This window comes from Parasteatoda tepidariorum, chromosome 7, assembly GCF_982258835.1.
Source record: "Parasteatoda tepidariorum strain Cologne lab strain chromosome 7, Ptep-v5.0, whole genome shotgun sequence".
Lineage (NCBI taxonomy): Eukaryota > Metazoa > Arthropoda > Arachnida > Araneae > Theridiidae > Parasteatoda > Parasteatoda tepidariorum.
The window spans coordinates 89884782-89911312 of NC_141761.1; the positions used below are offsets into that span (position 1 = coordinate 89884782).

General features: G+C 31.4%; 1 protein-coding gene across 2 annotated transcripts in view; it reads left to right on the plus strand.

Moving 5' to 3' along the window:
- Positions 1-2511: 2511 nt before the first annotated feature.
- Positions 2512-26531, plus strand: part of LOC107451913 (acyl-coenzyme A synthetase ACSM3, mitochondrial) — a 28695-nt gene continuing 4675 nt past the window's right edge. The window contains exons 1-12 of one of the 2 annotated variants that reach the window (XM_043038666.3): positions 2512-3167; positions 4716-4816; positions 6586-6698; positions 8007-8125; positions 8872-8930; positions 10146-10200; positions 11170-11291; positions 11580-11733; positions 15422-15550; positions 16623-16697; positions 21389-21469; positions 25597-25692. In XM_043038666.3, coding sequence (XP_042894600.2) covers positions 2937-3167; positions 4716-4816; positions 6586-6698; positions 8007-8125; positions 8872-8930; positions 10146-10200; positions 11170-11291; positions 11580-11733; positions 15422-15550; positions 16623-16697; positions 21389-21469; positions 25597-25692 — 1335 coding nt within the window. In that variant the 5' untranslated portion in view covers positions 2512-2936. The remainder of the gene's footprint in view (positions 3168-4715; positions 4817-6585; positions 6699-8006; positions 8126-8871; positions 8931-10145; positions 10201-11169; positions 11292-11579; positions 11734-15421; positions 15551-16622; positions 16698-21388; positions 21470-25596; positions 25693-26531) is intronic. The other variant, XM_043038667.3, reaches the window with a different exon arrangement.

Consider the following 26531-nt stretch of genomic DNA (forward strand, 5'->3'; position numbering starts at 1 on the left):
TTAAGTGTAATTTAATTATATACTTCCGATAAATATTTCTGCGTCTCTCTCTGCTTACCGTTGGTCCCGATTGTCCACCTCTTTTTGATTTATACTAATTATTAGAAACAAATTCTATTTTTTTAATAGTTTTGATTGGAAAAGTTCACTTTCTTCAGTTTTATTTTATTATTTCAGTTTATATTAATAAATGGAATTATTCAAATTTTGATTTTTTTTCCAATAAGGCGGAAACGAATAAAAGAGTTTTTTTATGTCTAAATTGCATCATCTCTAATTTACTAAATTTTTTAATAAATTTTTTTTTTTAATATTTTGTTTTTAAAAGGAATATATTTTAACTAAAATATTAACAGATGGCAGCACCCAACAATAAATTAAACAAATTTCAGCCATATAAATTGTAGCGTTTCTGAACAGCTTATTTGTTGGATTTTGTATTCAATTTATTAAAAAAGAATAATAATATATTTTGCACTTATTATTGTTCATCGTGTATAAATAATGACTTTGATTTTAGATTTTATATAAATAAATTTTTAACATCTTTGAATTTTTGCTTTGGTGCTGCCATCTGTTTAATGAAACATAAATTAAAGTTTATATATTTTGCTAAAAGTCATTTAAAAATCATTATTCTAGAATCATTCATTCATTATTCTTGAATCATAAATTTTTATATTTAAGCTTAAAACCTTAATTTAAGAATGAGAAACAAGTCTTAACTTTTCAGCAATTGAGCATTACAGACATCGCCTGCAAAATTAAAAATATAGAATTAGATAGAAGATTAAAGAACTAAACTTAAATATTGCTCATTGAAAAATCAGCTCTTTAGCTTGTGAAATAGAACGTTTATATCTATTAAATTCTTTTTAAACTATTTAATCTTCCAAAACAAAATTTCCTGTGAATATTTAGGTTGAAGAGATAAAGCCCCAAATTTTGTTTTGTAATTAATCTATGAGATCATAACGGGGGGGGGGGGTACTTTTTTTTAAAGCAAATATGTCCCTCTCTCCCCTCTCAAAACCTCTCTAAATTTTGAGAAATAAAGTGAAATAAAATCCTTTCGGATCTTTTCTCTCTCTCGGCTTGAAAGATATCTTCATTTCAAATAAATTGTATTTAAATCATTATATGATCTTTAAATCACTTAGTAATATTAGAAAACTACATATGATCTATCTGTTATGTGATAATAATAATAAATGGTTTTGGTTTCCTAGGTAGAATGCAGCAAACCATCGCAATTACATTCTCCTTCTGTTTTTCGTTCATTTCTTACGGATAATCCTCACAAATCAAAGTTAGGAACAAATTTGTACTCTTCTATGCTGAGCAGAACAGAAATTATTAACTTGAAAGCCTATAGATAGATTTAGGCACCATAGGCGGCCAGCCGAGAAGCGGGTTTATGGTTTTTCATGGCCACTGAGAAGAACAACACCCCTTCCACATCATCCGGAGGTTCGAAGGAAAAAGGCCCCTCGAAAACGGAAACCAGACAGCCGTCCAGAAGGCGCCTAACGCACACGTGAAATAAGTTTGCAATAAGTTTGTACTCCTTTTTTTTTTCTTGCTAACATTACAACACTATTAGGGAATTCTTCCGCACGAGCAGCTCCGTTGATCCGCCAAACGCTATGAGCATGGAAGTTGAGAGTTCGAATCCTGCCATAACCATGGATGTATACGCCCCACTCTAATTTATGCTATCTTTTCCTCGTTTTAACAAGGGCTTATAAGCCGCCTTTGTAATAAGTACATACGCCTGCATAAGTATGGGAGCATTTCTTTATTGGCTTCACTGGTTTCAAGCTGAAAACTCGTGGGAAACGATTACGTATTCCTACTTTCCTCCGTATTGTACAGTCACTCGAAAATTTTTTTAGGAACGATCAGTACAGTTCTGTGTGTGCGGGGCCTCCCTGGCCTACCGGTATTGCTTACCTATTGTAGTCCCTGCCAGTATACTTGACAAAGGCTTATAAGCTATACTTACGTAGTTGAGCACACAAGCCTGCACGTATGTGTACTGATAAATGAACAAAACTGTGGTTGCCAATAGCAACCTAGATGTTCTGTCTCAATATTTCTAACGCCTTCACTGCATTTTTAAGAATTGATAAGAAATTCGAGCTTCCATGCATCATTTTCAAACAGATGAACCTCTTTTTTTTCTCTCTCTCTCTATTTTCTTATTTGAACTTCAAGATGAATTGAGAATTGTAAAAATCTTTTTAGTATCCTCGCTGAATTCTGAGAGGATATATGAAGAGCAGGAAGAAGATTCCAAATAGAATTTGATAAATACATCCAGTAATAGGGTTTTTATGGCGGGTGAAATTAAATTTGTTTACGGAGGAAAAAGAATTAAAACTCCATTTATACTCTTTCCATATTTCCTCTTTCCTTTATACAATTATTGTTTTACCAAAGTGTGAACGTTTACTATCTCTGAACAGGAAAAAAACAAACAAACAAACAAATAAAATCAAAAGACTTGTTACGAGACACAAAGTAAAAAAAAATTTACAACTCATACTAATTCGTCGATTTTTGATAACGTGCTTAATTTTATAAAGAAAAGCGCATAATCATTATTTGCACGTTATCAAACAAAAAGCTCAGTGATAAAAATAATCTTTCTAGAAATAATTCGATTCTTTATTTTCCTTTGGTGATAATTCTTTCAGTTTGGATGGAAACTGTATAAACGTAACATTACGACAGTTGAAAAGATCAAAGTGTACTCCATAGGAAAAAAAAAACTACCATGTCATTAATTTGAAAATGTACATATAACAAAGCTTTTTTTGTTTTTTTCAATTATTCGTCCTAAATATATTTTTTTATTTGTTTAAATTTTTGAATCTCAGCATTCCTATTTATGTTTAAAACAATTAAATTCTGAAAATCTGAAAGAAATAAAAATGAGATTTTATTCGATTAATTATTTTTCGAAAAAGCTTTTCCAATATCGTTGTACGACAAAGAGAATTCTATTTTATAATCAAGTTTGTAAAGTGTTAATTGAATGCCCCGGGAAACGAGGTTTGTCTACTGTATTAAGGGTAAAAGATCAATCGTATCGAAATTCTGATGTTCCCGAAAATTTCAATTTTGCATCAGATGTAATAGATGAATGGGCACAAAAGGAACGGGTAAGTTAGTTTTTATTATTTTTTATAACATAATGTGTAACCTTACGCTGTGAATGATATGCTCCAAAATTTAAAATTGTCTTGTAATAACATTAAATAATGTAAATATGTTTACTTTGTGCACTGATTTAGCGGAAATTTGAACGTAAAACATGGAAATATCAGTAAAATTTCTTAGACCTTTCTATTCTTACCAAATCTGATCTTTAATTTGTATTGTATTTGTATTGCATGTATATATATATATATATATATATATATATATTACTTTTCTTTGATTACTTTTTCTTTTATTTTATAACTTTTCAATCATATGTTTTTTTGCGATATCGACACATATAAAGAATAATTTTTATCTTAGGATAATTATTCTTTATTTTGAAATATCGCATTTATAGCAATAGATGTGTCTTGATAACGACTATTGCTTTCACTATTCTTGTTTCTCTACAATTTATTCTTTTTATTTTATTCATGTTAATTTGTATATATATATATATATATATATATATATATATATATATATATATATATATATATATATATATATATATATATATATATATATATATATATATATATACAGTTTCCATACATATATACAGAATGTTTTAAGTGGTTCTAAACAGCGTTGTGTGCAAAGTAAGCGTACGCATAGTGGAGGCAATATGCTGTTAAAAATAAGTCTCATTTTTTTCTACGGTGGCATTTTTATATCAAATCTTATCTTTAGCATTGTTCCCAGGCAGGCAGTTAATAAGTTTCTGAGATTAGGGTCGAGATAGCCAGGTTGGTAGGGCACTGGGTCCATGCCAAAGAGGTCGTAGGTTCGATTTCCGCCGATCGAAGACTCCCCGTGTGGTAAATGGTGACTGATGCAAGTTAAATCTGTTGAGTCTCAAAGTCCTCCCTGTTCCCATAACAAATTACATCTCTGGGGGTACTGATCCAGGAGTTTCTTTGTCTTCTGGATTGGTTCAAAATGAAAAGGCTTCGGAGTTGAACATTACTAGTCGCAAACCCAAAAATTGGGTCGGCTGTTCAACGACGTTTATAATATAAAATAAAAAGAAAGTTTCTGAGAAATCAATTTTATGAGCATAATATACAGAACAATCTTAATATTTATATCTATATCCTAAACATTTGAGAATGTGGCTTATCATTACAATACCCAGAGATTCTCATACTCATAATGTGTTTGTGAACATCTATTTAATATAATATTATTCAAGTAATTGATTCATAAAATGAACGAAGTTTAATTCTCAAATTTTTTTAATTAATTAAAAAAACTTTATTTCTTCATTTTTTAAAACTTAAATACCAATCACTGTTAATCATATATTTATTGATATTTTATCTGTTCAAATGTTGTTAATACGAACTTTAGTCAGTTCGATGTTGTGTAATTTTACACAAGCACAAACTTCTAAGTCAATTCGAACTTTTAATTTTACACTTAAGCTAGAATTACTAAAGGTTCACTATATCTTGAACATTGAAAATATTGTGACAGTTTTTTTTTCCGTTTATAAACCAACATAGGATGGCTTGCGACCGAGTACTAATCCTGCTTTTTGGTACGTTTCTGATGATGGAAAAGAGGTGAAATTCTCTTATCAAGAATTGGAATACAGCACTAAAAAGTAAGTCTTTATCGTGAACACAGAAGATATAATTATGCAGAGTTAAAAATATTGTTGTTGCTTTGAAAATATTACTTGTAGTTTATTTTTAGAAAAGTTCGGAATACTTATAACAAACGGTTTTTCTCACCTGCTTAGATTTAAGAAAAAAATATTAAATTAAAATTGTGACATACGTTAGGATATATCTTTGTTTAAGTTCAATATTTTAGTTTTGCGATTTCCAATAAAAGTTTATTGAAGAAAAGTGTGAATTAGCTTTAAAAAATTCGAAACCTTGAATAAGATTTAAATTAAATCTAAACACCAGAATTTCGCTTACACTAAATTCTCACATAATAAGAGAATTATTTTCATTTTCGAAACCACGGATGTGGTGGTGCACTTTTTTTCTAGAATTATTTTTATCTTATTCTTATTATTTTATTTTTTCCTTATCGAGAAGACCAGGCAAAGCTGTTAATGATAAGTTATGATTTGATTGAATGAATTGTTCGTCGTTAAAATAGGTATGTACGTTTTAAATTCTGTAATAAGGATAACTATAATTTATATTTAAATTTCTGTGATCTATTAAGGGATTTTAAAGTGCCTCTCTACCCGATATCTTACAATTTTCCACATAAAACGCATACATTTCAGCGCTTGAGAATTCAGAGAAATAGTTTTTTTCAGTGTTAGTAAACTAAAGTCAAAACTTTTAAAATCCATACAATTTTCATAAATCTTCAATCAGAACTTTAATGGCCACTTATTTATCTGATCTGTTATATATATGTTTAAAGTATCTTCATGTAATCAAGGGCAACACTAATTATTAAAAAATTTCCAGTTTATATTAATATGCAGGTTAACTTTTGCTAACGCTAGGAGATGTAATTAGGCAAATTTCTTAGTAATTAGAAGGCTTAGGAACCTCAGTTTTTATTTATTTGGTGTAGTAGGTACAGTGAAACCTCAAGGAAAGAGTGTCCTCTATTTACAACCACTTTTGGGAGACACGGAATTTTTTCCACAGACTTTCTGTTGAAGAAAACCTTTAGGAGTGATCATCAAATCCTCTCCCAGCGACCGGGCAAACCTTCGAACCAGACAGGAAAAGGTCAAATATGGAAAAAATAAAAAAAATTAAAAAATGAAAAATATTAACAAAATAAATAAGTAGTTTCAAATGTATTCCAAACGTTTATGAGTGGCACTTATTTAGAGAGCTCTTTTTGACGATGATTTAGAGTTATAAGTTAAATTAGAAAGAAAAAAAAGTTCTTTTAGTAAAAACTAAGAATCGCAAACAAATCTCTCTTTAAAGCAAACTATGCTTTATGATAAAAAATTTAATGCAAACTTTAGCAAAAGAACATAGTTATTTATTTTAAATATCAGTAGGGGTCATTTTTATTGACCCTGATTTTTATTCATCATTCCGGTTTTCATGACGCCAAGTGGTATTTCCGCACCAAGAAAATAACACCAAGAAAAATTAGAATCCCTTGTGAAAAATCATGTACCTTCGATAACATTTGAAGTCAATGGAAGAAACCTCAAAGAACGACCAACTTCCTTTAAAGACTTTACTCGGGAGTGGTCGCTCCCGAGAGGTTTCACTGTTATATCATTAAATACCATTTTACTATAGCTAGACACCGCTTTTGCAAAGAGTAGCTGAATCTTTTCAGAAGTCAAAACGGAGAAGCAGCTTTTAAGTAAGCACTCTATATATTTAACAAACCATTATCCATAACTGCATAATTTTTCATTCCGTTTTGCAGGATCGCCAGTATATTTGAACAGCAATGTGGTATAAAACGTGGTGATTGCGCAATTGTCATGCTTCCGAAAATTCCAGAATTTTGGTTAGTCAATATAGCAGCTATAAGAGCAGGTAAAGAACCTTCATTTCATCACATATTTATTTCCTTTAGCTTCAGTAGTGGAAATAATTAAAAAAAGAAATAGGCAGTGCAATGAAAAAAAAAAAAAACTTTTGATCTAATAATTGAATTTTAAACACATTTATTTTTATTTCATTTCATAACCGTTGTTAAATAACCGACCCAATTTTTGGGCTTACGACTACCAATGTTCAACGCTGTACTCTTGTAATTTTGAACCCAATCCAGAAGACAAGAGAACTCCAGGATCAAGTATCTGGTAAAATTTTGCCTTCGTGGTGGGATTTTTGATTGAACTAACCCGCATTTGGGTCACATGGAAAGCCGCGAAAACCTCCCAAGATTAGCTTGATGGCAAGGCGATTGTAACTCATGATCGGTCTATCACTGAGGATATTTCATGCCAGCACTGTTGTCGTATGTTGTCGCTGCCAGTAATGTTGTTGCCAGTATTGTGGCCAGTAATGTTGTCGCTGAATTCGTATCGACCAGCAATCACTGGGATTCAAACCCGGTTCACCTCATTGGAAGGCGAACGCTCTATCTCCTAAACCATCGCCGCTCAAACATATTTATTTGTTAGAGCGACATCTTTGAAGGATACTTAATTAGTATACTTACCTATTACCAATCTTGAAGCAGCATAATTTAGAGAATTATGGAACCAATTTGAAATAGGTTAAAAATTTTAAATTTTACTGTCATTAGTACATTTTTGCATTTTTGAGCTTAATGGTTTGCCCACTAACGTACTACATAACTGTCTCTTTCTTTTCTGTTTTTTTAAAAGTGGTATCTAGGGCCACTCCATTGACAATATTAAAAATTTATTTAAATATTCATGAAAACCGTGCTCAAATGTTAGAAATTCAAACGTGAAAGTAAAATTGTACCAGACAACCCACACTATTTTGAATAAATAACTTGTTATCGTAATTATTGTGATAATATTTTTTCGTAATTTTGAAAATATGCTCGCAATAATTTAGGTTATGATTTTAATCTGAGTTTTTGGATGTGCAGAAATTATGCAAATAATTAATTCTTCCTTATTATGCAAATTATTATTTTTATATACAAATGAGTTTTGTGCTACTTAATTAAATTGCTTTTTATAATCGTTTGATAATTTCTAGGTTTCGCTCATTTTTTTACTGAAATAGTGTATAAAATGTCATTATTCTATTTTTATTGTAATTACTCTGATTAAATAGTATTTAACACTGTTTATGTAGTAAACTTTTCCAGAAGTCATATTTCATAGTAATATAAACTAATTCATTAAATATTTCATTCAGGTTTCGTATTTGCTCCAGTCAATATGATGATGACACTAAAAGACTTAGAACATCGCTTCAAATCTCTTCAACCTTCAAGTGTCATTGCTCACGAATCTGTCACTGATATTATTGACGAAGTATGTTTGTCCATAATAACTGCTTTCAAATGTGTTTTTCATTGAGATATTATTGATATCAAAATGGACGAATAACAAATTAAACAATTCATAAAGTATAATAAAAATTTGTTGGGTTGCTCGGAAAGTAATTTAGTTTTTCCCTTATGAAAATTAAGGACTATTTTCTTATAGTGAATAAATATTTTATTGAATTTCTGGCCTAATAATTTTTTTCTTCTCTATTAGATATTATCACAACTTAAATCTTATTTTATGCTTGAAGAAATTAAAATAAGTTTTCATGTTATTAGTTATGTCAAATGAATAGATTTTCAGAAACGCATGCCAACTTATTATTAAGTACTGTTTGAATTTCAGTGAGATTCTTTAGATTCTTCATCAAAAAAATAAACTGGCTTTTAATAATTTTAATGGCTTTTCTATGATAATGGGTTCCTCCAACTAACTATTGATTGGCTACATAATTACTGATTGACCTTTATGGTAATTCGTTTCGATATTGATAACGTTCGTTTAATTTTTTTCACTTAAATACACTTGTGACGGTTTTTTTAATTCTGAAAAATATGCACTTAGGGTGATGATTACTAGACACACCTTGCATATTTATTTTTGATTTTTTCCCTTCACGATTTATACTTGTATAATGATTTTTAGGAACAAGAGTTAAGATTGGCTTATATGCTTAACTTATTTATTGAATTTGGTATTTAGGTTATTTTGTTTTTAATTTTCTTTTTCAGGCTACAAAATCGGTCACTTCACTGAAAAGTAAAATAGTAGTTTCAGAAAAACCAAACAGGTACTGTGAACATGCTAATGTGAATATATTTTGCCTACAGCAGTGATTTCTAACCTGACTTAAGTCATGGAGCACATTACCATTTTTCCCGTTGAAAAGTAGAGATAGATAGATAGACAGACACAGATAGATATAAATAGATTGGATAGATATAAATAGATATGGATAGATTTAAATAGATAGAGATAGATAGGTAAATATAGATAGATATGAATAGATTGGATAGATATAAATAGATATGAATAGATTGGATAGATATGAATAGATATAGATAAATATAGATATATATTAAATAAATATCGATAGGTATAAATATGTAGAGATAGATAGATGGATGGATGGATAGATAGATGGATAGATAGATGGATAGATAGATGGATAGATAGATGGATAGATAGATGGATAGATAGATGGATAGATAGATGGATAGATAGATGGATAGATAGATGGATAGATAGATGGATAGATAGATGGATAGATAGATGGATAGACAGACAGACAGACAGACAGACGGACGGACGGACGGACAGACAGACAGACGGACGGACGGACGGACGGACAGACAGACAGACAGACGGACGGACGGACGGACAGACAGACAAGTGCAAGGCGTGATTGTAATAACAAAAGCAGTTACAAACAAGTATAGTGGGATTGTCGTCAAACAAACATTACAAAGATACAATTTTTTATTTTTAAGACTAATTGTTATTTTAAAACTGTTCTCATTAAGTTTTGAAAAAAAAAAGAACGTGTGGAATGTTTGACCGATGGGCAAGGGTGAACTTATTCATGGGATCACCCATTTGTGTAAGTCGTTTACTTGTAATTAAAGGGTCCTTTGGAACGGGAGAAATTATTTATGAAAAATCCTAGTAAATATTGGATAAATTTATATAAATTTTGAAGAAAAAAATAATTGAATAGGTAAATTACGTAATTAAAAAAATTGATATCAATATTCGAAAACTATGCATTTTAAAATTCAATTCCATTTTTAAACGAAATTTCCATCGTTGCATTTGTGAATGTAATGCTCTATTCTTCCTTTTATTTTTATTTATTTATTTATTTTTTCGGTTGAAAGTTATATTTAAAATCAGAATAGTTTATCTATGACTTATTGTATTTTTCTGCTTAATTTTAATAATTGAAAATGCAAATTTTTTTCTGCTTTATTCAACAATTTAATATTTACTCTTATTATTATTTTAGGAAATCTGAATGGTTTGATTTGAATCATTGTAAGTCAGACGTAGCTAATCATAAGGTAAACATTCTTCAATTAAAAGATGATTTTGCTATTCCTTTTAAAAGTTTTTCAAAATTTGTCTGGCACAAATGTCGTGAAAACTGCATGAGAAGTGATTTCTATATTTTTTGAAATGTGCATCACATCTTGATTTTAAGCAGATTCATAAGAAAATACGGAATATTTTAAAAGGTATCCAAAAAAATTCGAAAGAGTTGTTAGATTTTTTTTCTTATTTTTTGTTTTGTTTCATTCATACTCAAAAATTTATCAATAGTTGATTTTGTAATTCAAAGAAATTTCAATGATGAATTACTTCTTTTAGATCTAAACAATGGAAAATAAGTGCAAATATAAAAAATTATTATTTGGGAAATTTTACCTTTAACTCAAAAAGCGAAATCAGTGTCCCATGCTGTATTTCGTAACTATAAATTATTGAAATGCTAATTGCAATATTTTTCACTTATTTTGACTTTAATTAATGCAAAGTAAGGAAAAAAGTAAGTATAAAATATATGTTTACTGAAAATTCAGAGTCGGTGAATTAAGCAAAAATTAAATAAAATTAAATAAATAAATAAATAAATAAGAGCATAAAAAATTAAGGATGAAGCTGTTGACTATATCCGATGGTAGATATCCCTAATAAATAATTACACTTTATAAGGGGAATTTAAAATACCTATAATACTTCGCTTTCTTGTGTCATTTTAAAACCACCACTGCAATTATGTTTGTGCCTTGAAACTAATAATTTTAGAAATAAAAATTATAAAACTATCGATGACAATTTACTGTATAGTACAATGAACATTAAAGAAGTGCATTCCAAATTTTTTCTCTATTAAGATCAGACGCCGCCATTATTAAAGACCACGTCGTTATTTAGACTCGTTTCTAAAAAAAGCTTCTTTGGAATGAAAAAAAATATTTATACTGTGAAACTTTCAATTTTTGCCTATATTTATGAGTTAACATTTTTAGTGTGCAACGACCAGAAGTGATGAGACTTTGATGATATATTTTACGAGTGGAACAACAGGATATCCTAAAATGGTAGAACATACTCATGCCAGCTTCAGTTTTAGCATCCGAGACTACGGAAAGTAAGTTTTAAATAATGCAGTTCATTCAATATACCACGCACTCGCGTGAAAGTACATACACACTGATATCCATCGTCGACGTTTCAGCGTATTGCATTATCTGCGCGTGCGCAGAATGTAAATTTTCAAAAAATTATCCGAGAGTGCTTGCGTAGAGGGTGCAATACGATAGTACGCTCATGTTGGCGCTCACTGTGAACGTACCCTAACGTAAATGATTATTATGTAAAGCTTGAAATTTATTATTTGAGGCAATGTTTTTAATTTGATATTTCTCACGAATTTTAGATTTGGTTTGGATCTTACTCCTGATAACATTGTGTGGAGTATGGCTGACACTGGCTGGAGTTTTACGGCATACAACTTTTTTGGTGCATGGTCAATGGGAGGTTGTTTGTTTATTCATCAACTATCTAAATTCTCATCTAAAAAGACCCTAGAGGTAAGTTTTTATTTTTAAATAATAATAAAATTCTCTTATTTTAGAATAAAATTAAAAACTGATATAGATGAAAAATTTTTGTGGCACATTTGTTTCATAAGATATCCGAAAATTGTGCATATTTTTGCATGATTAGAATGTCTGTGAAAAGAAAACGCATGTAATAATGGATGGCTGATAATGAATTCATTAATTAATGCATATTAATAAATATGATAAATATGTTAATCTCATAACATTACTGGTCAATATTTTATTAAAACTTTGACAAAAATGGCATCAGGTAAGCCGGTTGGCACCAAATTAGAATAACACGTACGGTGTACCATCAAACCAGTTAATGACAGTTTCTGGCTCGAGACTTAAAACATGTTATTAAAATATATATATATATATAGTTATATATTGCAAGTATATTTTATTTTGTGGCATTTTCACCCAATGTTTTATGGTGTTTGCTTTAAACTGCTGTTTTTTTCTATTAAACAAATTCACATTGCGCAGATATAGTTTTACTTATACACATCTATTATATATAATTCTCTTACGTGGCTCCCAAATTTTGGCTGTATTTCTTTTCCGCCGGTGGCAACGTTTGCTTTGTTTTGTTTACGTTTTGAAAACATCAAAGCATTCTGCCTTTTAATGATGTGTTTCTGATCTAATATATATAATTCTCTTACGTGGCTCCCAAATTTCAGCTGAAGTACTTTGTACAACTAAATAAGATTCTTTCCACAGCACTTAAATATTTACTTTATTTTCTTCATATATCAGTCGGAAAAGAATTCTGTTAGGTTAAAAAACATTTCGCTAAAAAAATAACGAATTCTAACAAAAATGAATTAAACAACTTAAAAAATAAAAATGCTGTTGCCAGCCATAGAATTTTTTGAAAGTTAACTTAATAAATCAAAATGACATAGAAGCGCAACTAGATCAAAATTATGACACCTGAGCGCTTGACATAACAAATCCTTCAATTCTATAAGTGTTGTATCGCCAAATGCCCAAATTAACAATTGTGTTTTTAAAGAAATTCTATAAAAAGTTTTAAATAAACAACCTATTTCTGCAACTGCTTCTTGAAGAACTTGGCTCATTGATTAAAAATATTGTTTTAATTTTACAGTACTAACTTTACTTCTACTTTCTTTATTGCTATGACCCTCTTTCATTACATTTTACAACTTCATGCTAAATTTGAGGACTTTAAGTTGTCTCGTGGTTGAATACTGACATTTAGAAATGTGTACATAAAAAAGTAATATTTAGAGGTTCAGAGTTTGCTTCAGAAAAATTTGAATTGTTGACATTGAATTTAACAATGGAAACAATCGTTTTTATGAAAAATTAAATTGTATTGTTGACATCAAAACTAAAAATATTGTGTTTCAACTTAACAATACTACCTTAATTTATACTTTAGAATTGCCTCGGAGAAATTTGAATTGTTAGAAATGACTTAAACAAAAAGTTTTACTTTAACTGACAAATACTATATTATAATTTTAACTTTTTCTATGACTATACTCATTTTCTTACTCTTTTCTTTGTTTTTTATACATTTTATATTTCTGTGATAAAATAAAAAAGTTATAGTTGTTCTGCTTCTGAACACTGATGAAAACACAAAATGATGGGCTTCATCAACAATCAAAAATATATACATTTATTTTACAAATTCCATATTATTAGGGTGGCGCCCTTCAGAGAATTAAAAATGCAAAATTATCTTCATCGAAGCCGATGCTTTACATCCGGCGTTCAGTGGCAGACTACTATTTCATATTGTTTTACAACACATGGCTTTAGCCCTCTGGTGGGAAAGACTTTGAAACAAAACTTACAACAGTTACTTTTCTCAACAACTGAAATTTAGAATAGTGTGATTAAGAAAAATATGTGAACTGTTTGCAATTTCAAATTAATATTGAAATGTACAGGTTTAGAATTTTCTACAGTGAAAAGTTTTCGGAACTTCAGTATTCAAAAAGGTATACAAAAGCTAGACGTTAAGAACGTATCCAATGAGCGAGCAAAGCGAGCATTGGATTGCGAAGCAATCCGAAATTAACTGCGAAAGCAGTTCCGGGGGTTGGTGAGCGTTAGCGAGAAGGGGGCGAAGCCTCCTAGTTCAAAGAAATATACGACATAAATATTTTAAGAATTTGATTTACCAATCTTCTTTAGATACAATTCCTGGAAAATTTGTTCGTACCTCTTAAGTAAAACTTTGAAAATTCTATTTTAATTCAATTTAATTTTCTATTCTTCAATTTAAAATTCTGTGCTAATTCTATTTGAAAGCTTATTCTAGTTTTACATAAATTTCCATTTAAAATTCTATTCTAATTCTGAACTAATTCTATTCTAATTCCATTTAAAATTGCATTCTAATTCTATTAGAAATTCTATTCTAATTCTATTTAAAATCCAAATTTTATTTTAAATCCTAATTCTTCGCAATATTCTAATACTGTTTAAAAGTCTATTCTAATTCTACTTAAAATTCCAATTATATTTATGTGAAACTTTTGAAATTCTAATTATAAAAGTTCTTCGACTTCACTTTAATTAAGTTTTTTATAACTTCATATTGTTATATTTAAATAGATCAAGCCTGCACAACATTTTACATCCCCAGGAGGAGCGGCTTAATAGCTCTCATTTTGTGGTCCATGAGGTCTTTATATAAATCGAAAAATATAATTTATAATTTTTTCCCCTGATCGAATACTATATTGTTAGAAATAATTTTAATTTATTGCCAATTGATGGCAGCACCAACTTAGTCCAATCCCCTTAATCATAGATAATACATTATAGGCCAGAGCCACTTACTGAACTGTCGTGCTTTTTATGTTAATATTTCTCTCAACTTTTAACGACCTTTTAAAGACATTTCATTGGTTCAGTAACTTGGTTGTGTTGGCGCTCTATTTGGTTGTGTTTGTGTGAGGAACAAGCACTCTTCAAAGTCAGTGCTTGGTACACAGTTGATGCAAATACTACTTACGTTTCCCTTATAAGCCCGGATAATAATTATTTTGCCACGTCACAAATTGAAAAGATCACGTGTTGCTTATCACTTACTTAAGACAGGGCTTCCAGAATGCACCCGTCAGAAAACCAATGCAGTGTTTCTCATTAAGCTCTTAAATATTGTTATTATTTTGTTCTTAAGTAAACTTCTATATTTTAGTATGCATCGAAAGTTATTGAACTCTTAATAGACGTTATTATTTTGTTTTCAGCATACTATATTTTTTACTGTCTCTCTCTTTTTTTAAATGTAAAAAAAAATTTTTTTTTTTTTGCTCCCAGGCAATTTTGGTTGCTTTAGTGTAATACACAGTAGCATTAAGGTTGTGTAAATCTGGAATAAATAATGTAACCATCGCAGTTTCCTTTATAAGGTCTAAAAATTTAAATTTTAATTATTCTTCAAGAATTTGTGTCAAAATCTATACTGTGTTATTATGAAAAATTAGGAAATAAGTTATATATTTCTTAAGATTTCACAATGATGAACGAATTTTAAGTAGTGTAAATAAAATTCATGAGATACATCATCCTCTGTTTCTGTGCTAATACAAAAAATATATGCTGTATTTTGTATTTATATGCTAATGAATTACATAGTGGTATGAAAGTGATTTATAATATATTTTTCATGCAATTGAAGACACTTTGCAAGTACCCCATCGATACTCTTGCATCTGCTCCTTTGGTCTACCAGTCGTTATTGGGTGAAAATCTAGAAGAGAACAAGTTTAAAAAATTAGAGTTTCTTGTGTCAGGTGGTGATGCACTTGTAAGTTATTTAAATTTGTTCACAAATTGTAAAAATGTTTGCTTAGTTAAATCTGTTCTTTTGAGCTCTGTTCCCTGCTTAATAGCTTCGTGTTTGTATCATTATCATTTTCATTTTTTTTAAACAGGTTGTTTTGATCAAAATTTAGAAAAAAATGTTTAAATTTTTATTATAATAACCTAGATTTGGTTCCGCTGATTAATTAGTCGACACTATTGGGATAAAACTGAAATTTGATAAGTGGGGTAGAGCCTATATTTTATGCATAATGTTCATAACATAATGGATGAGTACAGAACTGTTATCTGATAATTTTGCTTACCAGTCAGGTTGACTATACTGAATAGAACTAACACGACTCTATGCACGAAGCAGTCGTTAAGCGCTGAATGACTGTGTAGTTCTGAGGAATTTATTTGATAATATTATAATATATTATAAGTCAGATTTAATGTGTTTCGCCGGGAAGTTTTTAAGACAAAAATGCCCAATGAAAATGCTCAGCGTCTCTTTGTAAACGCAATTACTAATATATATATATGTTATTAAAGGCTTTACAATATAACTGCATGCTGATGTCAATGTTGCCAGCATTGCGCACCGAACGCTAGACTAGTTAGTACACAGTGATCTGAAGTTGAACAGGTATCAGGCCGCCACTAGAGGCTCAAATTCAAGTATAGTTTGTCTAAAGTAAGAAATCCGCTAGTCATTTATCTGAACCCGTGGCGGTGACTATGGTAACGAGGTATAACTATTTCAAGTAGGGGTGTTGGGTCATTGTTTAGGACAGGTTTTGGCTTGAGTTGGCGAGAGAAAGGGAATCTTTTTCTCTGATCTATTGCGTTAGCCTTAGAGCGAAGAGAAGCTACCCTCCCTGAAATACGATATACTTGTTTCCCTAGCAGCAGACGGCTTCATACTTTGTGGTCTGGGGGAGTTCTTACCGTTGACAAACTATACTTCTGAATGACAAATTTTTATTGACTGCATTTTTGAAAACAATTTGTTCGCATTTTCTCCCTCATATATAATGGGAGTGATTTATAGAAAATTAACGTCTTTTGTTTAGAGCAAAGAACTTGCAGAAAAGTGGTTCGCCAGAACTGGTTTAAGATTATATAATGGTTATGGGCAATCTGAAACTGTAAGTACTTTATTGAATATGTATATGAAGCATAAATAATATAAATTAGTTAACATTCCATTGGCAAAAATGACTCGTGACCTAGTAAAAGTCTATTTCGCTCTCGCCTAGAGGACACTATGGTGATCATCTATATTCCGAGTAACAAATATCGTCTGCGAGCTTTTTGTTTTTGACATAATTCAAAATGCGTGTTCAAGGAAATGAAAATAGCTCAAAATGAGCAGCAATGGCTCAGGGAATACAAAGTTCGCCTTCCAATGAGGTGAACCGGGTTCAAATCCCAGCGATGGCTGGTCAATACGAATCCGCATCCGGCTTGCACCGACAACAGTGCTGACGTGAAATTTCCTCAGTGGTAGACGGATTATGGGTTAGAGTGCCTTTGCCGTCAGGCCAACCATGTGAGGTTCTCGTGTTCTTCCTTTCCATGTAACGCAAATACGGGTTAGTTCCTTCAAAAAACCCACCACGAATGCAAAATTTCTCCCTATACTTGATCCATCAGTTTCCCTTGTCTTCTGGTTTGAGTTTAAAATTACAAAGCATTGAACATTAGCTAAACACTAGCTGTCCATTGAACATTAGCTGTCGTAAACCCAAAAATTGGGTCGAATAATAATAATATGAACCTTACTAGCTATATTTATAATGCCGTTAACATTGTTCGATAGAAAGCAATTGATTTGACCATCAATAGCCGCATAATAATTTTATGTATTGGATTCTCAGCATCGATGAAATAATAAAATAAAATGCCTATGTTCTTTTTCGTATAACATAACATTTTTTTTCTTCTTAATTGCCGCAATTTTAAAACGGCAAAAAGTCAAGTTTGCATTGTAGCGTATCTACCACTACAAAATTACAATACAATTCACTAGTATACAAGACATGTTAACTCGACTCTATGTCGGGGGTACCTTTTCATAGATGACGGTTGACATGGTCTGTAACTACTCTCCCCACATTGGTGACCTTCGGACGTGATGTGAACACGCCTACCTTGGCAAAAAAACGCCCACTTTGATCTGGATACGCCTACATCGGCAGTAACGCCTACTTCGTTGAATGGTCCACATTGAAAAGTTGACTTGCTACTTGTGACTGCATCATTATCCACCTCCTCACGCAGTTGCTAATCAGTCTCGTCTCGATCACACACAACGTCGGCTTGCATACTTGTGATTACTCGACTGCTAACGGCAGCAGAGGAGCGATTACGACCGTGAAGTTAATACACCTCTCACATTCAGCACTCAAAAAATACGGTGATCTTAATACAGCTCTCCCGGCTTCGCACAAAACAGCAATGAATCAACTAGTGGCATCCATTCATCGAATTCTATCATAGCTATAATTCTGGTGGGGGAGTACTGTAGCGTATCTACCACTACAAAATTACAATACAATTCACTAGTATACAAGACATGTTAACTCGACTCTATGTCGGGGGTACCTTTTCATAGATGACGGTTGACATGGTCTGTAACTACTCTCCCCACATTGGTGACCTTCGGACGTGATGTGAACACGCCTACCTTGGCAAAAAAACGCCCACTTTGATCTGGATACGCCTACATCGGCAGTAACGCCTACTTCGTTGAATGGTCCACATTGAAAAGTTGACTTGCTACTTGTGACTGCATCATTATCCACCTCCTCACGCAGTTGCTAATCAGTCTCGTCTCGATCACACACAACGTCGGCTTGCATACTTGTGATTACTCGACTGCTAACGGCAGCAGAGGAGCGATTACGACCGTGAAGTTAATACACCTCTCACATTCAGCACTCAAAAAATACGGTGATCTTAATACAGCTCTCCCGGCTTCGCACAAAACAGCAATGAATCAACTAGTGGCATCCATTCATCGAATTCTATCATAGCTATAATTCTGGTGGGGGAGTACTGTAGCGTATCTACCACTACAAAATTACAATACAATTCACTAGTATACAAGACATGTTAACTCGACTCTATGTCGGGGGTACCTTTTCATAGATGACGGTTGACATGGTCTAATACTCCTCTCCCCACAAGCATATTTACAGTGTTTTCTGAAACTGCAGTAAAAGCATCTTGGGTTCTAGGATAACTAAATATCGTGGGTAACTTATTAATACTCACCGATCTTTCCGATTACTTTGATGAAGCGTTAAAGATATTAACCCCAGGAAAGTGTTATGTTAGAAGAAAGAGGTCTTGGAAATCCTTAGTATCTATTGTATCATATAACTCAGCGGTTCTCAACCTTTCAGTATTCGCGACCCAGTTTTCAATCATAATTTTCATCGCGCCCCCCACTTACAGTAAAATGTATACAACAATAATGTATATTGAGTATTTTGAATTCTGTCTTTAAAATATTTTTAACTAACTGCCAAAACAAAAGTAAAGTAAAAGCCAACAGCAATTGAGATTGCAGAAACTATGTTTGGAGTTAATTTTTCAAAAGAATTACCGTCCTCTTTCAAACGATACTGTTGCTCCTCGAATTGGTGACACTGCTGAAAATGTAGTGTCAGCTTTTCTCGATGTTGCGTGACAAAATGTTTTCAATACAGTTTGATGAAGCATAATAAAGATGCTCATTTAATTGTCTATGTTTGATTTTGTGATAATATGTCAATAGTAAAACTACTTTTCTGCAAATCAATAGAACTGAAAACAACAGCGCTAGCATTATTTTCTATTTCAAATGAAGTTATGAATGAAGCAAGCATAGAATGCAAAAATTGCATCGGAATATGCACCGATGGTGCTCGTTCAATATCCGGAAGGTTCAAAAGTATACAAGCACTTGTAAACTTGTAAAAAATCGCCTCCATGCGTCTGGACACATTGCATGATCCACAGAGAAGCTTTGGCATCAAAAGAAATGCGTCTCTGGTTTTAATATTGTGTTAACTATGGTTGTAACGATTGCAAATTATATAAAAAATGAGAACCCTGAGATAAAGAATCTTTTCCGCTCTTTGGGCCCAAGGAAGTCACTAAAAATTTTTAATTTCTTTTTTAAATTTAGTATGCTTTGATTAAGTAAGGTGGGTAAGCCAAAGGTGGTCAGTGCTCCTAACGTAGCCCATCCCCCAAAGTAAAATTAAATTTATTTTGAATCATAAGACGTCCCTGCTGCATTGTAAATCTTGTATCTGAGGTGCACGAGGCTGAATTGGAAGATATTTCCTTGAATGGCCTCCACTCTATGAAGTAATTTAATTTTTTGCAGTTGTTCTAATTTTCGGGTGAGAAGATATTGTAATTTATATGTGTTCAAATTCTTAGAACTTTGAAAGTTTATTTCTTTTTCTTTAACCACATTACTTTAATTCTAATTAATCTATCAGATTAATAGTTTTAAGTCATGCAAATGGTGACCATATGCATGTTCCCAAGGTGGCCCGACACCGGTGCCATCTTGGGGACACAGGGGCCACCTTCGGAAACAAACATGAAATCTATAAAAGAGTTCATTATAAGTCATTACGTAGCATATTATTTCTCAAAGAGGAATGATTGAATTGAATGCCAATTGATTTATTTCATTTTAAGCAAATATGGAACTTTGGTATTTTTTAAACTTTTATAATATTTTGACGCTCTCTGCATTTTAGCAGAAATTGCGATATTTTGTTACAAGTTTTTTGTATTGTTTGCATTTCAAAGTAATTTTTCAGGTATTTTTTTAAATTTTTCTGGTAATTATCAGTGTTTTTGTGGTCGATTCTGGTATTTTCTTGTAAATATGGGTATTTTTATACTAGTTATGGGTTAGGTTAGTTAACTCTAGTCTAGTATGATTATTTAATTCTTGTTAGTTAATCCTTTTGAAAAAATTAACTCAGTAATAAAGATTGAAAGAATCGCTAGTGACTTCACACAAGAACTATCAATGTAAAATCAATAAACAAATTATACACTCTGAAAAAACAAATATCTTTTTCAAAATCGGGAGACTTGTTCCTACCAACAAGACACTTAAAGTTTTTAAAAGACGTTTGCCAGTCTAAATATTCTTTCTAAGGATAATTTGAGTAAGTGAAAAAGTGATTTCAATATATGACTCACCTTTGGAACCTGTGGGAAACTTTAGGCGCAGAAGCTACAATTTTGAAATTGTACTATAAAATAAATGAAATTTTATTTTACAATTAAAAGTATACGTGATATATATTAGAGATAGGTGTAAGATGTTACAAAAAAAATTTCAGCCACACAGACTTAACCAGAAAATTAGGAAAAATCCTCAAAGCAAAGCCATTTTTGGCTCCCTACCTTAAGTTTTGATTCAATAAGTTATTTCAATTTAATAAGTTATTAAATATGTCGAAATGTATTTTGTTTTCTATGTGTTTGTGCGCTTTCCTTTCATACAGTTAATCATTTTTTTTAAAAATAATATTTTCTCTTGAATATTCTCGCGCCACCCCTCTAGTGTGCTCGCGCCCCCCTAGGGGGGCGAGCCCCACAGGTTGAGAATCACTGATATAACTACTTTTAACTACGAGTAATTATATTTTACAGCATTCCAAATTTCGATAATCAGATTAAAAAATAAAATTTGTTTTCTTATTTTTTATTTCTCTTTAAATTACTAGTAAAAAATTTAAAATATTCAACCATACAAACGTTAAAATAAACTTTTTATCTAATGAGTCTATGTATTAATATTTTGGACCCTTCCTAGACAGGACTGATAATGCAACAGAAAAGCTTTGAATATCGTTTTGGTGCGATGGGTAAACCAATGCCTGGAGTGAATCTAGCTGTGAGTATTGTTTTGATTTTTAACAAATGATAATACCAAGATTGTGGGATAGGAATTAAAAAAAGTGTTCCTAATATAATCCGTTATCATGCAAAAATTGTTCTAAACGAGTAGTTTCAATTTGCATAAAAAGAATTGACTTGGACAAGAAATGTAAGTTCGAAAGCAATCTCCCGGTTAGCTTTCATTTGTGGCGTAATAGCAATAGTTCAAACTATAAATGGGTGATTCTCACGAAATATGACAATTCACTGTCCCTTGCTCCAAGATCTAATACTATAAAACTATAAAAATCTTTTTTTTTAAAATTAATAAATTGCATTGCTGTTAGAATTTTAAAATGACTTTGCACTAGCATTGACTGTTTTGTATAGTTAAAAAATTTAATTGAATTTCAAAACGTCATTTACCTGGCATGTCCCAAACAATGTTTCAGCTTATAACTAGCTTCAAAACTTCCCATAAATTTTTCAATATCTAATTTTTTTTTCTCAACAGGTGAAAGCATTTCTAAAATATACGCAGGGGGTATTATTTACAAAAACTTCGTTTAAAATTTTTTTTCTGTCAATAATTTGTCCCAAGAAAATCTGTCATTTTCCTGGCTACTTTTATTTAGTGGTTTATAACCAAAATAGATACAGCCAGCAATCAATATCTTATGTTAATAGATTGATTAGATACCCTTCTATATGAACATGTCTTTTTGCATGAATAAAGAACCAGTTTTTTGGTTCAAAATCTATTTCAAAAAAATTTTCAAGGTGAGTAGGTTTTGGTGTTGTCATTTTCCTCTCTTCTTGAAATCATTAATAGCATAAATTACAGAGATTTATCTGAGTTATTTTAAGAAATCCTGCTGTTTTCTGTAGAATATAAACGTCTTAGGTCAAAATATTAAATTAAAGTAAAGTTATAAGCTATAAATTGGCGAATTTGTCATTATCCTGGCTGCCATTTTTCTGGCTGAATGCCAGGACACTAAAGTGTTACCAGAAATTTTTTTTCACTGCTAATACTGCAAGGAAGGAAAGCAAATATTAACCTAATACCAAGTTTATGTATGATTATAATATGCTTGGAGGAAATCAAAGTTATTTATTTATTTATTTATTGATTATTATGCGCAATTTTATTCTGTACATATCAGCAACAACAAAATTTTTTTTGATTCTTCCTACAGTGGATAAAAGAATTCATTTAAGCAATTTATGGTCCATCTAACATAAAGGCTTAAGTTGAGTTACTTCCTATTAGCCTAAAATGACTGTTTTTTAAACTTCTAAGCTAATATATCATTTTCCTGGCATTCAAGATTTGGTGAATTTCTATTTTATTTTTTTTCTCGAGCAAATGTCAATAAACTACACTGCTGTTTGTAAGATATTAATAAGTGTAACTAAAAAAGTATACAAAAAAAAATTTCAATTATTTTGAAGACCTTAAATTTGAAGAAATTTTTTGGTGCGAATTGTCATGTTTAAAAAGAATCACCCAAATATGACTGATACGTTAAAGAATTAGTAGACCCTAGGGATTGTCTGACGTATTTCAGACTGTTATGTTTTAACTTTACACACATAAAACGTGTAATTCTACAATTATTTTAAAACAAGTACTTTAAAACAAGAGAAAACTTGAACAAGGAAACAATGATATTTATTTATTTATGCAGTACAATGTAATAACTGTGGTGTAATATCTCTAGGAATATAATATTGAACAACCCAAAAAAATTGCGCGAAGGAACGCTTTACTTCGGGTTAACACATATACGATTGCATATAATGTCATTTAAATCTAAAACGTAATTTAAGTCTAATTCTAAATTTAAATCTTACAGTATAATTTGAATCAATATCTACGATGTAATTGAAAAATAATACACCGAATTTTCACGTTTTTATAACATTCGAGACATACCAAAATTATTTTTCCTTCCGAAAACACTTTTGTTGACTCTTGGCGCACTTTGAATTTCAGGAAACGCCAAGTTGAATATCGGGATTAGTATGTTTACTATGTAGAATAAGTTGGTGAGGGATAGTTGTAATTTTTAACGCTTAAATTCATGAACAGAAATAAAAAATTTGCTGCGTAGCATTATTTATGTATGCTTTAGTTGTGTAAAATGGATAATTATAATTTAATTTTTAAGTCTCTGGAAACTGTATTAGCTGATTCGTCCCATAGTGGACTGATCGTAAATTCGCGGTTCCCAGTAAAACACCGAAGTCAAGTAATGGACAGTAAGCGGGTGGATGCTCACTTTGATCAGCCTGCGTAGGTGCGCGGTATCTGATCTCGTTAAACTTTTCTACCGTAAAGTACTCGACTTCGCGTGCAGTTCGTTGGGCTACCAAAGCAGGGGAGCCATCCTCTCTGCAGAGAATCAAAATAGCGATAGCATGTCTTCGGATCCTCCTCAGGGATGCTTCCCAGACAGTCACCAATAGCCCATTGTGCAGCTCTAGTGTGATGTAAACAAAGTATTAGCTGATTTCTATTTACTTCCATTCCATTAAGCCTAGTCTGAATTCGTCTTAACATTTTTTTCTGTGCTAAGCGGATGTTTGATTTAAAAACTTATTTTATTTTATGTGTATACATGCGTTCTAAATTAATGATTTTTACTTTATATTCCATAGTAAAAATATCTTTACTGACTCTCATGTGTATTTTATTGTAATTATAAATTTTATTGTAATTTGATAGCAAAAATGGCGGTGGTTGATTTGCACAAAGTACTGTAAAAGAATATTGGCTTTAGGGAAACATTATGTCGAATAGTTATGCATGGCTTTTCACTATACCATGGTTAATGGTATACCATACACTACACCATTAAGGGAGGGGGGGGGGGGCACACACTGAGATGGTAAAATATTAACGATTTTTTCTTGAATTTTTATTAAGTGATAGAGACAATGCAGAGACTCTTTGTTTTTTTGTGTTATTTAGCTACAACTTAAGTCTATTTAAAAAAAATTTCGTTTGCGAAATAATAAAAAATAAGTTGGAGGCAGTTCCGGGTGTGGCTGGTCATCAAAAAGTAGCACCTCACTGGCCTCATGGATTTAGAAGTCCTGAAACATAGGAAGAAGATTTTGTTTAGATTTTCTGAAACATAAAGACATTATCTAAAAAGTAGCATAGCGGTTTTTTTTATATTCGCAAAAATACCAAAATGGCGGCAACTTAAAAAAAATTTAAGTTTTTCATTTCAAAAATATTCGCTTAAATACTAATATAAAATCGAAATGTAAGAATATCAAAAAATCCTATGCTACTTTTTAAAGAGTGTATTTTTATTTAATTTAAAATAAAGAACAGCTTATTTCGTTGTATAGTTCATGAGAAAAACCCTAGGCCAGGTCAAAAAACAGTGTTTTGAGAAAAACGCGTTTAAAGTTTCGACTTATGTTCAATCTAGTAAATTATTAAATTAGTAATGACTAACCTTTATTCTGCAATTCCAAGTCCATATGTCTTCTCCGTCAACGGAATGGATGAGACACAAAAGGAATGTCGCCCCTCCTAATTCGGCCGAACGGACCTTTCTACCTGCTTAGCGACGACTCTCTATTTTCCGGTATAACTTCCAAACGAAGTTAGGTACCGAGAAATCGTTTTAGACAGATATTAGGAAGGGTACACAGATTCGAAAAATGCAAGAAATTTTTTTCGAATTTCTGAAATATTCAGGGTAGGGTCCCCCCTTAACCGGGCGTGACTGATCTTCTGTATTTGGAACGTGTGCGTTTTTTCTAGCCCCTACATAACGCATCTGACCAACTGTTTTAATTGTAAATCTAGTTTGCAGTACTGGATGTACTGTAGGTCAGAGTGAGTATTTTTATTGGTACTTTTGTCTCCGAAATTGTATGAGATAAAAACTAGTCAAGCAAAGATATATTAGTTTCTCAAATGATACTAATCCAACCCATTTAGTGAATTTAAAAATTGATCATTATTTTCTGTACTAAATCCATTTATTTTTCTTCATATTTTGTCTCTTACAACTTTAATACTTCTTGACACAATAAACATATGGACATGATATTTTTGAATAGTTTAATTGTACTTCGGACATTTTCTCATGCAAAAATATTTTTGTTTTTCTTCAGATTGTGGACGAAAACGAAAATGTTGTGAGCCCAGGTGTATTGGGAGAAATAGTGGTAGATCGGAAGACTGCTATTGGACTTTTCAAAGGCTATAAAGTAAGATATTTCACGAGATATTTCCTTTTATAATTGATTGGAAAATTTTACAAATGATAAAATTGTGTTCACTTTCTATAGTCATAAGGAATTTTTAATATGCACGCTTAACTTGCTTGAATTTATAATTTTTTTTGGCTATAAATGCTATGTAACTCCAAAAGCTAATGTTTTTATTTAATGCTCAACAAATGGTGAAATTTTCTGTTAAAAACAAAGTGGATATTTTAGTGACCGGTAAATTCGCCAGATCCTAATTTCAAATTGAATTTATGGGTTATTTCATAGGCAGATGAAAACTGGATTGCAGTATTTTTCGTTCATTGATTCAAGTAAATTATTCTATCCCCCTATTCGTCTTTCAATTTAAGCTAAACATTTCATTGCCCTATTCGTTTATTCATTCGAAAATGGCGTGAAAACGAATTTTTTGAGAAAAATTGTAAAAAGCTGACAAATGTTATGCTAAAAACGCCGGAAACTGATTTTGATATCGATTAAGAGGGCAAAATAAATATTAAGAACAAAAAAAAATAAATAAACTGCTGTGTTTCAATATTTATTCGACTAAATTAATTAATTACACAGGGTGTTTATAAGGTCCCGGACCCATTTTGATATTTAATAACTCATAAAATAATAAGGATAGATTAAAATTAATAACATAAATGGTTAGATAGACTCAAAAAGTTTCATGACCCTTGTCAATGAACTTCCACGTGAGCCCCCTTCGTCGCACGGAGAATATCAAGTCGATAGTCAATTTCACGCCAGGTAGCGGCAAGCATGTCGGCATCCACAGAGGCTATTGCGGTTGTAATTCTGGCTTTTAGGTCATC